The sequence below is a fragment of the Lasioglossum baleicum genome, chromosome 19, assembly GCF_051020765.1.
Source record: "Lasioglossum baleicum chromosome 19, iyLasBale1, whole genome shotgun sequence".
NCBI classification, from domain to species: domain Eukaryota; kingdom Metazoa; phylum Arthropoda; class Insecta; order Hymenoptera; family Halictidae; genus Lasioglossum; species Lasioglossum baleicum.
In genome coordinates, this window is record NC_134947.1 from 8,886,478 (window position 1) to 8,899,196 (window position 12,719).

General features: G+C 34.4%; 1 protein-coding gene across 1 annotated transcript; it reads right to left on the reverse strand.

The window, feature by feature from the left end:
- Nucleotides 1–2,340: 2,340 nt before the first annotated feature.
- On the reverse strand, nucleotides 2,341–12,602 carry LOC143218363 (uncharacterized). Its single transcript, XM_076443496.1, has 5 exons — nucleotides 12,581–12,602; nucleotides 11,697–11,865; nucleotides 7,639–7,786; nucleotides 7,503–7,574; nucleotides 2,341–3,713 (listed from the first exon to the last, which is right to left on the reverse strand). The coding sequence occupies exons 1-5, from the start codon at nucleotides 12,600–12,602 to the stop codon at nucleotides 3,579–3,581; spliced, it is 546 nt and encodes a 181-aa protein (XP_076299611.1). The 3' UTR covers nucleotides 2,341–3,578.
- Between the last annotated feature and the right edge of the window lie 117 nt (nucleotides 12,603–12,719).

Here is a 12,719-nt window from a genome sequence, read left to right on the forward strand (position 1 = left end):
TTGAATTTAGAGAATTAGCAGAACTATTATTGGGAATTATAGTACACAATCATGTACAATTATGTATGAAATACAATACAATGTCGGATAAATGACCAGCTACACGTTTTTTACAAGACATCATTTTTTTCTCGAAATTTTCTATCTCATCTGCACACGAAGACTTCCGACTCCCATTTACAGTCCGTCGAATATTTTCCTTCAGTTTCTGTGATCTTTGTGTGGATGGTTCCGATAAACTTCTTCTTCGATGTAGCCGCCACCCACCCCCCCCCAAAAAAAATGTAATGACGTCAAATCGCATTTGACACTAGCGTTCTTTGACGGAACTCTGTCGCTAAACTCTGACCGTAATAAAGTTATGGTGCCGGCGGATGTATGGCATGTGGCTCCATCTTACTGAAGCCATATACTGCTTACATTGATATCGATCACTGTGGGCCACAAAAAAGTTCTGTAGTATCGTGCGATAACGGATAAAAATGTTTAGATGATCATTAGACTGCGGATCTTTAAGCATTTATAGCAAAACTGAATAAGTATGTGAAATTCAAAATTGTTGAAAAATTTTTTAAATTGAAGATGTCAATATATAATTTCTACTCTATTACAATCATTACGGAAAGAAATAACATTCAATTTAGTTTCTATTTCTTGCAATCGATGCAGACCATTTTTACTTACAACAATATTTTTAGTGACTTCCATTAATATTCGGACATTCTAAAGAAGATGATAATTTTTATTAGATGAGAACTATTTATTAGATGATTTTATAGATGATAACTCTTATTATTATATATATATGAATGTATTCTACGATCAGTTACACGATGCAATAAAAAAAAATGTAGTTATGTATCAAAAAAACATCGATGACCTTGATAACTCCGAAAAAAATGACCTTCGGAAAAAAATATTCTTGCCAGATATTTGGTCCATTGACACCATGCACATTACGTAACCAATATTTTTTGCATCACAATAACCTGAAGAGATATGTAGGTGGCCTTACTTAAACGGGCCACCCTGTATAATACAATATTATACGCAGCAGTGTTAGCAGGAAGACTGAGAAAAGGGGTGAAGGACTTTTTGTAAAAGGATTGTAATCCCCAAACGGAAACAATAAAGTTATATACAGGGTGAGCAAGAAGAAACAGAACACCTAAATATCTCCGTTACTTTTCGTTGTAGAAAAAAACTTCTTAGGACAAAGTTACACTGTTTGAAGGGCCACATGTAACGGTGTAAGGGAAAAAATTTTCAAGGTCATTTTTTTTACAAGATTTCAAGGTCATTGAAATTTTTTTAGATGGAATGAGGTATTTTTTAATACATCAATCGATACAGTTGGACATTCGTTATAAAAAAGTACTAACGTATGTATGTCAAAAAGTTAGTAGTTCACAAGATATTTCGATTTAAATAACTCTAAAACACCATTACTGTCGTACTAAGACGTTAGCGTTTACTTGCTAGTGTAAATTGAAGAGTTGAAATTGAAATTGAAAAATTGACGTTGAAAATGAAATTGAAGACTTGAAATTGAAAAATTGAAGTTAAAATTGAAAAATTGACGTTGAAATTGAAACATTGAAATTAAAGAGTTGAAGCTGAAATTAAAGTTGAAATGGAAAAATTGAAATTGAAAATGAAGTTAAAGAGTTGATATTGAAATTGAAGTTGAAATGGAAAAATTGATATGGAAATTGAAATTGAAGAGTTGAAATTAACGAATTAAAATTGAGAAATTGAAGTTGAAATTGAAAAATTCACGTTGAAATTGAAAAATTGAAATTGACAAGTTGAAATTGAAATTGAAGTTGATATTAACGAAATGAAATTGAAAAATTGAAGTTGAAATGGAAGAGTAGAAATGGAACAGTTGAAATTGAAGTTGAAATGGGAGAGTTAAAATTGAAGCTGAAATTAAAGTTGAAATGGAAAAATTGAAATTGAAAATGAAGTTAAATAGTTGATATTGAAATTGAAGTTGAAATGGAAAAATTGATGTTGAAATTGAAATTGAAGAGTTGAAATTAACGAATTAAAATTGAAAAATTCACGTTGAAATTGAAAAGTTGAAATGGTAGAGTTGAAATTGAAGTTGAAATGGGAGAGTTAAAATTGAAGCTGAAATTAAAGTTAAAATGGAAAAATTGAAATTGAAAATGAAGTTACAGAGTTGATATTGAAATTGAAGTTGAAATGGAAAAATTCACGTTGCAATTGAAAAATTGAAATTGAAGAGTTGAAATTGACGAGTTGAAATTGAAGTTGATATTAACGAAATGAAATTAAAGAATTGAAGTTGAAATGGAAGAGTAGAAATTTTGAAGTTGAAATGGAAGAATAAAAATTGAAGTTGGAATGGAAGAGTTGAAATTGAAGTTGAAATTGAAAAATTGAATTTGAGAATGAAGTTGAATAGTTGATATTGAAATTGAAGTTGAAATTGAAAAATTGACATTGAAATTTATTAGCGTTTACTTACTTGTGTAACGTCTTATTGTTAATTACGGCAGTAATGGTGTTTTAGAGTTATTTAAATTGAAATATCTCCTGAACTACTAACTTTTCGACATACATAGGTTAGTACTTTTTTATAACGAATGTCGAGTTGCATCGATTGATGTATTAAAAAATACCTCATTCCATTTAAAAAGATATCGATGACCTTGAAATCTCTTAAAAAATGACCTTGAAAATTTTTTCCCTTACACCGTTACATGTAGCCCTTCAAACAGTGTAACTTTGTCCTAAGAAGTTTTTTTCTACAACGAAATGTAACGGAGATATTTAAGTGTTCTGTTTCTTCGGACTCACCCTGTATTATTTTTGGAATAAGTAGCTTATCATAAAAAGAAAAATGTAATTGAATTCTTTTTAGAGCTCCGCTTTAACGGTTATGGTCGCTGATGGTATATATTATAGCTGCTCGGAGTATATCAAGAGTTATGTGTGATCCTAACGTTATCTTGTATTTTGGAAATTTGTAGTTTACCATAACTATAATATAATATAATATAATATATAATTTTCGGAATAAGAAGCTTAGGATTGATTGATTGTCGCAACAGCATCAATTAGAAAGAAAAATATAAGTGAATTCTTGTTGTTTAACACATTTTATTGGCGCAAATTGATACCGATCTACCGTGACGATTTTACCATTGAATAGCACGATCCCTCACTGTCGATTCTTTTCTATCAACGAAAAACGTCAACGTTCCCGAAACAAGCTGTAATTAAATTCTCTCAGTCATAGCATTAACACGGATTCGATCGATTTGTTTCTCATCAGCTCGATCGATCCTTATTTACGTCAAACGCGCCCGATCACGACCGGCTACGAACAAATTCATCAATTACCGACAAAGTGATAAATAGGTTGCGGATATTGTCACCACCGGTACAGACTTTCATCAGTTTTTAAACAGTCATCGATCTACTCAACATGGCACTTCGAATTTTAAGCTACCGTGTACAAACGCATAGACAACCGCGAGTTAGGGAAAATGCTATCGAGACGAAAACAACAAATCCGAAGAAAAGTCAATCAGGGATCGTTGCGTTTATGGAGCTGCGATCATCGGTGATGGGTCTCTGCAAGGTACGGACTTCTTATCGTGACAGCAAAGTGGTCCTTCGCTCTTCACACCAGTATACTTCCAGGCATCATTGTCGCAGACCTTCGCGTATACAGCAACCTAACAGACAAAGTCGTCGATATTTTGTAAAAAAGAAAAAATTAAGAAAGCAGTCTTTTGCAATTTTTTTAATGTTACGACACGTTTCCGAATTCGCCTTGAAATCCTCTAACAGATAGGCGTAAGAAAATTATATGTTTATTTGCAAAAAATTCAAGGTGACCTTGAAAAAACATAACAAAAAGGAGTTAACGAAAAATTTTTTATAGTCACGTTAAAGCTCTCTTGAAACCATGCAAAAGCTGATAGAAACATTTTCGATCGAACAGAGATACCATCTTTTTCAAGGGCTCATTTTAAAGGGGAAACCTCAAGGAAAACTACCATATTTTTTTCAAAATTTAAATCACTGAGCCCCATCATCGAAAAAAACGTAAAAAAAGAATTTGTTTAAATTTTTCAACATTATAAAGTTGGTTGTCGGGGTTGAAAAAATTATTTTGTAATAGCCCAATCCTTTCCGAATAAAACAAAAAAAATGTATCTCAATCGGACAAATAGTTCCGGAGATAAAAAATCGTAAATGAGGCACGTTTTCTCCAAAATGGGCAAAAATTGAAAACTTTGACGGTCTGCCATTTCTAAAAAATTTCGAAACCGACTAAATGATGACTTAAACCCTCCCTAATTTCACATGGACTACAACATATTTCATTTAGAACAAAATCGACGATGGTGCCTGCAAAAAGTGATCGATTTGGCATGGAATGACCCCAGAGTAATCTCTACTGATCACGATTCGTGGTTCACCCGGTATATTGATAGCAGTGTTGACTACTATCTACAGCGAGTGTGCGAACTACGAACAGAATTTTCAGTCACCGAACCTTTTCTTTCGTCTCCGTTTCCCCCTAAATGCTTTACAAAAAGAATTCCAAACTCTCAACTCCTGAGTCCTCCCCACCAAACTCCTTGGGAGTTTGTTCAGACTTCTGTCCGTCGCGACGAGTACTATGCTATACAATAAAAAACAATTTTGACCTTGGAATTCAATGTTAATTTTTTTGTAACAAATCTCCAGCTATCTAGAGTGGCAGAATCACGCTACCGTGGCCGCGACATATAATTTTTAAACACCCTCTACATGTGAAAATAATCGAAAACAAGGAAAAACATTTGGTTACATTATAAAAATTTATTTATTTAAAAATTGTTTAAATAAATAATAATAAATAGCTATATAAATAATAAGTATACAAACGGATTTGTATACATTATATTTTGCAGCATAAAAATGTATTTAAATAATTGTTTAAATAATAAATACGTATTTAAATAATGAGTATATAAATAAAATTGTAAATATTATAAAAGATTACTTATTTAAAAAATTGTTCAAATAAAGAATAATAATAGATAATACTTTAATAATACATAATAATACAAATTTTTGTAATTATTTGTTCAAAATGTTGATTTGTATAACATTATAAAAAATCGTCGAAATCATCAGAATCATAGCCGAAACCGAAATCAAATTTAATCACGAGTATAAAAAGATCGCGTCCGAGTTTGGCTAATCTATGTAATAATGTAATCCGAATGTCTCCGGCTATCCGTGACGATCAAGCATCCGACGCGATCAAGCTACCCGATGCGATCAAGCTACCCGATGCGATCAAGCTACTCGATGCGATCAAGCTACTCGATGCGATCAAGCTACTCGAACATTCAAATGTCTCGAGTACTCGCTCGAGCTCGCTCGACTTTCTCCGGCTCGACCCGAACCCGTAACCCGTATATGCGGGAACCCGCGCACTCCTACCGATGTCGGATCCACTGTGAGCGTACCCTCAGTACATAGCAATATGCAGGAAGTAGAATTGGTTGGTAATGATCAGACGCGTCAGAGGAATCCTATCTAGAACGCCTGGAAGAATGTTTCCGACCGGAGGCATTGATACGGATTTTCGAGAAAACATTCACAATCTAGAAGTATAAAATATTACTTTATGGAGTTAAAACTGATGGGAAATGAAAAGGGACTTATCGAAGAATGAAAAACAACAAAATACCATAAGCTTCCATTTATTATAACAAAGAAACGAGAAAATAAACAAAATGATCAGCTGGAAGAAAGTTTCCGATTCGATTACCACTACCCATCACCAAATTTGTTCAACAATTACTGTTGGACGATTCTTATAGTTTTTTTAATCTACCCTTAATTTTTCCCCTAGACGCACAGTTTTTGAGAAACTTGATTTTGAAAAAGAAAACATATTTTTCAACTTTAAACAAATATTGTGATGTTATTATAAAAGATATTGGATTGTTCTTTGCAGCAAAAGATTCTGTAGATTTTCCCGAATGCAGTGATATCCAATATTAATACATTATGAATGTTTAAACATGTTTAAACAATCGTTAAAGATGGAGAGACACCACTTTTGCCTCAATTGTTGAGGATATTTTTCAGTCTATCTTTAAAAAATAAGGATACGGCGTAAAATCTAACTGTATCACGCGATAAAGCAGACTTTTATCTTGAGAAACCACTCTTTAAGTTTGCAACATCAACGTTCTTTCTAACCAAAAAGCAAAATATCTTCGCCCGACATGAATTGCCGCCAGTGACGGGATGCGACGCGACGCGGCGAACGGCCGTACTAATGGCGAGCGCCACTGGCGGCAACTCATGTCGGGCGAAGATATTTTGATTTTTGGTTCGAAAAAACGTTGATGTTGCAAACTTTAAAGAGTGGTTTCTCAAGATAAAAGTCTGCTCTATCGCGCGATACAGTCAGATTTTACGCCGGACCCTTATTTTTTTAAGATAGACTGAAAAATATCCTCAACAATTGAGGCAAAAGTGGTGTCTCTCCATCTTTAACGATTGTTTAAACATGTTTAAACATTCATAATGTATTAATATTGGATATCACTGCATTCGGGAAAGTCTACAGAATCTTTTGCTGCAAAGAACAATCCAATATCTTTTATAATAACATCACAATAATTGTTTAAAGTTGAAAAATGTGTGTTCTTTTTCAAAATCAAGTTTCTCTAAGACTGTGCGTCTAGGGGATAAATTAAGGGCAGATTCGGAATCAGCGCTTGAAACTCTATAAGAATCATCCAACAGTAATTGTTGAACAAATTTGGTGATGGGCAGTGGTAATCGAATCGGAAACTTTCTTTAATCTTTCTTTAACTCGTTTCTTTGTTACAATAAATGGAAGCTTATGTTATTTTGTTGTTTTCCATTCTTCAATAAGCCCCTTTTCATTTCCCATCAGTTTTAACTCCATAAAGTAATATTTTATACTTCTAAATTGTGAATGTTTTCTCTAAAATCCGTATCAATGCCTCCGATCGGAAACATTCCGCCAGAAGTTGTACTAGCACGCGTATTCGTTGCATTTTCAAACTGAATTTTCGCAAAACCGGGGATTTGAATTAGAAAATATTAATAACAAATGTTTTTCTTGTATTTACATTTAGAATCACCCCCTATCCGGTTATACTACGATTACCGTCCCGTTTCCACGATTACTCCTCCAACCCTGATACTCTTCAGGTAAAAATTCATCCACTATCTCTCTCTTACTGAATACAATTATAAAATCTTGAATTTCCTTATGATATTGTATCCTAACTTAATACACCTGCTTCAAATACGTAATTATGTACGAAACGGAATTTGTCGAATTAAAATGTAAATTTCGCAGTCTTTTGTAAAAAGTATTACTCGTTAATAAATAAATGATCAATTTAATTTCGAACGAGGCGTGGAAAGAATATCGCGAATGGAATCTCGCGAACAAAAGGAGTGATCAAAGGACTCACCCGCATATTTTCGACGTGCGTGCTCAACTTCTCGCAGATGATTTGCGGCGCTTTGTCCTTCGCGCTCTCCGCCTGCACAGAATTTCCATTTCCCCGGTATAATTGCTGAATACATTCGCCCCGATTATTTACTTACCAGAGCGACGCACATTGCAAGACACTTGGCCTCCCCTTCATTGTCGCACGTGACGTCCATCTGAAGCGAACGTTCGATGATTGACTTCGACATCTCCACAACCGGGAACACAGCGCATTTGCACGTCCCCGTCGCTGTCGTTTGTGGCCTGCGATAATTAATGAAACTATTAATCGACAGAGATTTAGTCGGTAATATACCGTGAATGAACTGTTCGCGTCCTCTCAATCTCAATAGCAGCCGGTGTTCGGTGAACGGTTAGAACAACGGTAAACTGAATCAAGTCGTGAAATGACTGTACATTAACACTCTACTTAACGGAATCCTATTCATTAATTATCTGGCACTTTAATGGTTGAGCTGTATGCAAAAGAAGCTCATTGTCGAATGAAACGATTGGCGGTAATTTGTTACAAACCCATATGAAAAAGAATCAGTTGTTCAAAATGTGTAGCGGCATCATAAAATATTTAAATTTCATCAAAATCGGAGAGGTGTGCCTCTTTGTAAATAATTACCGTCACTCTTGAACAATGTATTAAGAAATTCTCAACTTTGGTTTTTGAAAAGTCTATTGATAATTGCCGGTAAGTAAAGTGTTAACATTAATACCAATCAAAGAAACTATGGCAAAATTGAAGTCGAATAAACGAAGCAAAAAGGGTATTATACGAATTGTTCACGTAATATGTTTACTGAAAACGTTAGCGTTCAAGTATCGCGTAACGACGGACATAATAACAATAAAAATGTTCGATAATACAAGGAAAACGTAGACCGGACGATATAATAATGATAAGATGTTCTATAATACGCGAGGAATGCAAGACGATCGTTACATAGCGCATGGAAAAACGACGAGGAACAGCACAAAGCACAGGAATCGATTCATGGCGAACACAACTTTGGAGCACAATTGACTTGCAAGATCACTGTCGAAAGACGAACGTTCGAACAAGACTCCTTATTTATATGCTCGAAATCTGCCCCTTCCCATTCTCTTTGAATGGGAATTGCATATCGGTTGGCACACATGCGATCACTGCATACCGTTCTTCCGTATCAAATTATCAATCGATAATGTTCGATTGTAGTCGAGTTGTAACGCGAGAGTTAATTCGGTGTCCGATATTGCCTCCGTTCTGAGCTGCTCGGCCGCGTCGCACAGTGGGACCTTTCGTCCAAATTGGAGACAAAATCAAAGAACTTTCGATAGAAATGAGGTAGAGCGATTAAATTTTTTTAAAATTAAAGCTGAAACTTGGCAGAATATGGGAAAAATAGGGAGATTATGGTACGAACGTTTTATAACCTTGAGAAAATTCGTTAAACTTTCACAATTTCAAGAAAATTGCGGTTTTTTCAATACCACGTGCGGAAAATTTTTTTTTAACATGCTACACCTCATTTTTTCACGCTGATTTCAAACCGGTCTCAAAATTTGTCTACGACCTCAGGATTTTGCAAGAAATCGATTTTTGTGAACACAACTTATGAAATCATTTTTTCGTTGAAATGACTTCGTAACCCACTAGTTTGAAGGGATATTGTATTCTCATATATAAAACGCATTAAAAATGATCATAATGAAGTATTTGAACGTTTATTTGACGTATATTGATACTTCATTCTTATTTTTACCACGCTTATATTAGCTTGCCGAGTTGTCGATGTTGTCATTGTATGCGTCAAATCTTGTAATCGAATTTTAAACCACTTCCCGATGAGCTGGAGACTTGAAACTTTAAACATAGCTCAGAACTGGATGACAATGCAATATTAAAAAACAAATTTTTAAAAAAACTGTCTAGGAGAAACAAAAATTTGAATATTAACCGTCTCACACCTCTTCGCGCGACACTCGGTAGTACGTGATTGCGTTCAGCGATCCCCACTCCGCGCGCCAGCGCTCCCTACTCCACTACTCGTTCCCACTCCAACTCACCCCCACTCCACTGACCCATTTCGCACCGAAGGAGTTCAGCCAGTGTGGTGTTCCGTTCATTCAGTTCCATTTCGGACAATTTCGGTCTCCATCATTCTATCTTGCGTTTCTATATCTTACTATTTCGTACCAGTATTACTATATCTTGCGTTCCATTTAAAAAAGACTAAAAAGTAGAAAATAAAAAAATATATAAAAAATGCTTTTTAAAAACCACACCTATATTAAAATTCACTAAAAAGGAGTAAACAATTTTTTTAAGCATTAGTGACTATAAATAACAGCGTGAAGCGCCCACGAAGATTACGTCAATATAGTTCAGCGCTCCACGCTTTTATTAATAGTCACTAATGCTTAAAAAAATTGTTTACCCCTTTTTAGTGATTTTTAATATAGGCGTGGTTTTTAAAAAGTTTTTTTTATATATCTTTTTTTATCACCAGAAGTTAAACAATTCGTTGATGAGAAGTAAGTTAAAAAGATTATATACTTACCTTACTTCCTGTGTAAATTAAAATCTAATCATGGAAAATAGATATCTAATTTAAATTACATTACAGTCACACATCGCCTACAAGGAGTGCCAGCGACAATCGCAGCGATACGTCGGGTGATCGTTTGTCAAGTGATATACGTCAAATAAACGTTCAAATACTTCAATATGATCATTTTTAATGCGTTTTATATATGAGAATACAATATCCCTTCAAATTAGTGGTTTACGAAGTCATTTCAACGAAAAAATGATTTCATAAGTTGTGTTCGCGAAAATCGATTTCTTGCAAAATCCTGAGGTCGTAAACAAATTTTGAGAACAGATTTGAAATCAGCGTGAAAAAATCTATGGGAAATGATGTGTCGCATGTTAAAAAAAAATTTTTCCGCACGTGCTATTGAAAAAACCGTAATTTTCTTGAAATTGTGAAAGTTTAACGAATTTTCTCAAGGTTATAAAACGTTCGTACCATAATCTCCCTATTTTTCCCATATTCTGCCAAGTTTCAGCTTTAATTTTTTAAAAATTTCATCGCTCTACCTCATTTTTATCGAAAGTTCTTTGATTTTGTCTCAGATTTGGACGGAAGGTCCCACTGTGCGACGCACAGTGTATCGGCCATGAGGAAAACAATTAAAAAATCGATTTTTTGTACAAGTTTATCCAGGCACTCGAAATTCACCCTTTTCAAGTCAAATACACCCTTCTGCAATCGAATTTCACCCTTTTGCAAATCAATTTCTCTTCAAAACTCTTCAAAACAAATGACAAGAAGGTCGATCATTGTTTAAATTTATAGCAGATATAACGTAATGTGATATGTCGTTGAATTCGTCTGGAAAAATGCTATCGTGTTATGACAAAAAAATATATGATTCCATTAAAAAATATTAATTTGACTTTGAAATTTCCTCCCCCACCATTCGAGTCCTGAAAAAATTAAACCATATGATTGTTCCGTTCATACCAAACAATTTTTGTAAACAAACTTTTTTCCTAATTTCAGTGCCTCACGAGATATTTCCGTTTTCAAATAAACGAAACACCCTGTACATCTGTTTACATGAATTTATTTTAAAAACATCATTTATTCCTGGACAATCTGACCATAAACATAAAGAAAACAGTTTCCCTTCATTATAATCTGACGACAAAATGTTTGAAATAAAAGTTGAACAGTATTTAGACATGTCCAAAGTTGTATATTTAAAGTTTCGAAAAAAATTTTTTTCGACGAAAAATAAGAATTATTTTGATTTCTTAAATGTGTGTGTGTGTGTGTGTGTGTGTGTGTGTGTGTGTGTGTGTGTGTGTGTGTGTCAAAGTGCAATTTTTATTTCATAATCTTATATCAGGAGTCAAAACGAATACAACGACCTACTTATTTATGGCCCTGAGCCCATAAATAAAGCTACAATAATTTATTCCCGTTTTTCAGAGATCGAGTTGACTGGTCTTTTGCCAAGGTTATGGTTAGGGAATTGTTTCGACAGTTTCAGAAAGGCTGAAATTTCTTCGTCACTTGGGCAGAGTACAATTATTATCAACTGAAACGTCGGTCCATCACGACTATGGGAGAGATCTATTCTCTTCGTGCAATTTCCTAATCGTAATTACCTTTCAGTGGCCCCGTAAGGAACAATTGTGAAACTCGTCGAGAAGAAAGAATGGAAAATAAAAATCGCTGAAGCAACTGCACCAGCTTGAATCACAAGTCCGAGGAAGTCGGAGCAATGGTCGCGACTGAGGGTAGCTCCTTGAACTGTGAGAGGGTGAAAGTTGCTCGCTTAGCAGTGAAAACTTTGAATGCTCTTTTCTTTGTTGCCAAGTCAAAAGCGATGCAGGATTATAAATGAACAAGTAGTTGCTTAAAAGCAAAGTTAAAGAAGAGATTGAGTCGGGCGAATATCGAATAGCAACTATATATATAACAACTGCGAATTAAACGCTCTGAACGACGACAAAAAAGATTCGAAGGATCGTTTTAATTGAATAAGTTCACAGAGTGTCCAACCGAGAAACTATTAATAGACTGATGCAGTGAATGTCCTCCGGCTATATCGAAGTGTAAAAAGTATTCGTACGCCCTTTAAACCAGAATAACTTTTCTCATAATTGTATTAAACGACCAGATTTTTTATAATCAATTATTTAAATCATTGTTACATTGTTCACATTCACGAATTTTTTCAAAATTTTTTGTCTGTACGCTACCCCGCAATAATACACAGAATATTTTAACGCAAAAAGCATTTGGAAGAAGTTTACAGAAAAAAATTTCTTCTATACAAACCATATAAAAACGTACACTATTATTGTTTATAAAGTTTCAAGAGACAAATTCCAAAAAAGGGCTCTGTACGAGGCACCGAGATAATACGGCGAACATTTGCAGAACAATTGCGAATAAGTTCATCGAAAAATCAAGCTGTTTCGTATTCTCTGTCTTTGTCTCTCGTGCGAGAAACATATCTCCCTCTCTGTCTTTGTTCGTAGTTCACCTGTTTGCCGATGGTGGTACATTGTGAATCAAATTTACGGGGATTCGAACAAAAATCTATGAATTTTTATTCAAATTTCATATTTTGTCACAATTATTTTAAACTCTTATATATATTCTCATATATTTGATCGAAATGA

Excerpts from the sequence above, each read along its gene's own strand:
- LOC143218363 (XM_076443496.1), bottom strand. The coding sequence starts at position 12,602 with ATGTACCACCATCGGCAAACAG. Across the intron at positions 11,866-12,580 it reads GTACCACCATCGGCAAACAG|CGAGCAACTTTCACCCTCTC; the intron begins GTGAACTACGAA and ends TTCACTGCTAAG. Across the intron at positions 7,787-11,696 it reads CCTTACGGGGCCACTGAAAG|GCCACAAACGACAGCGACGG; the intron begins GTAATTACGATT and ends TAATTATCGCAG.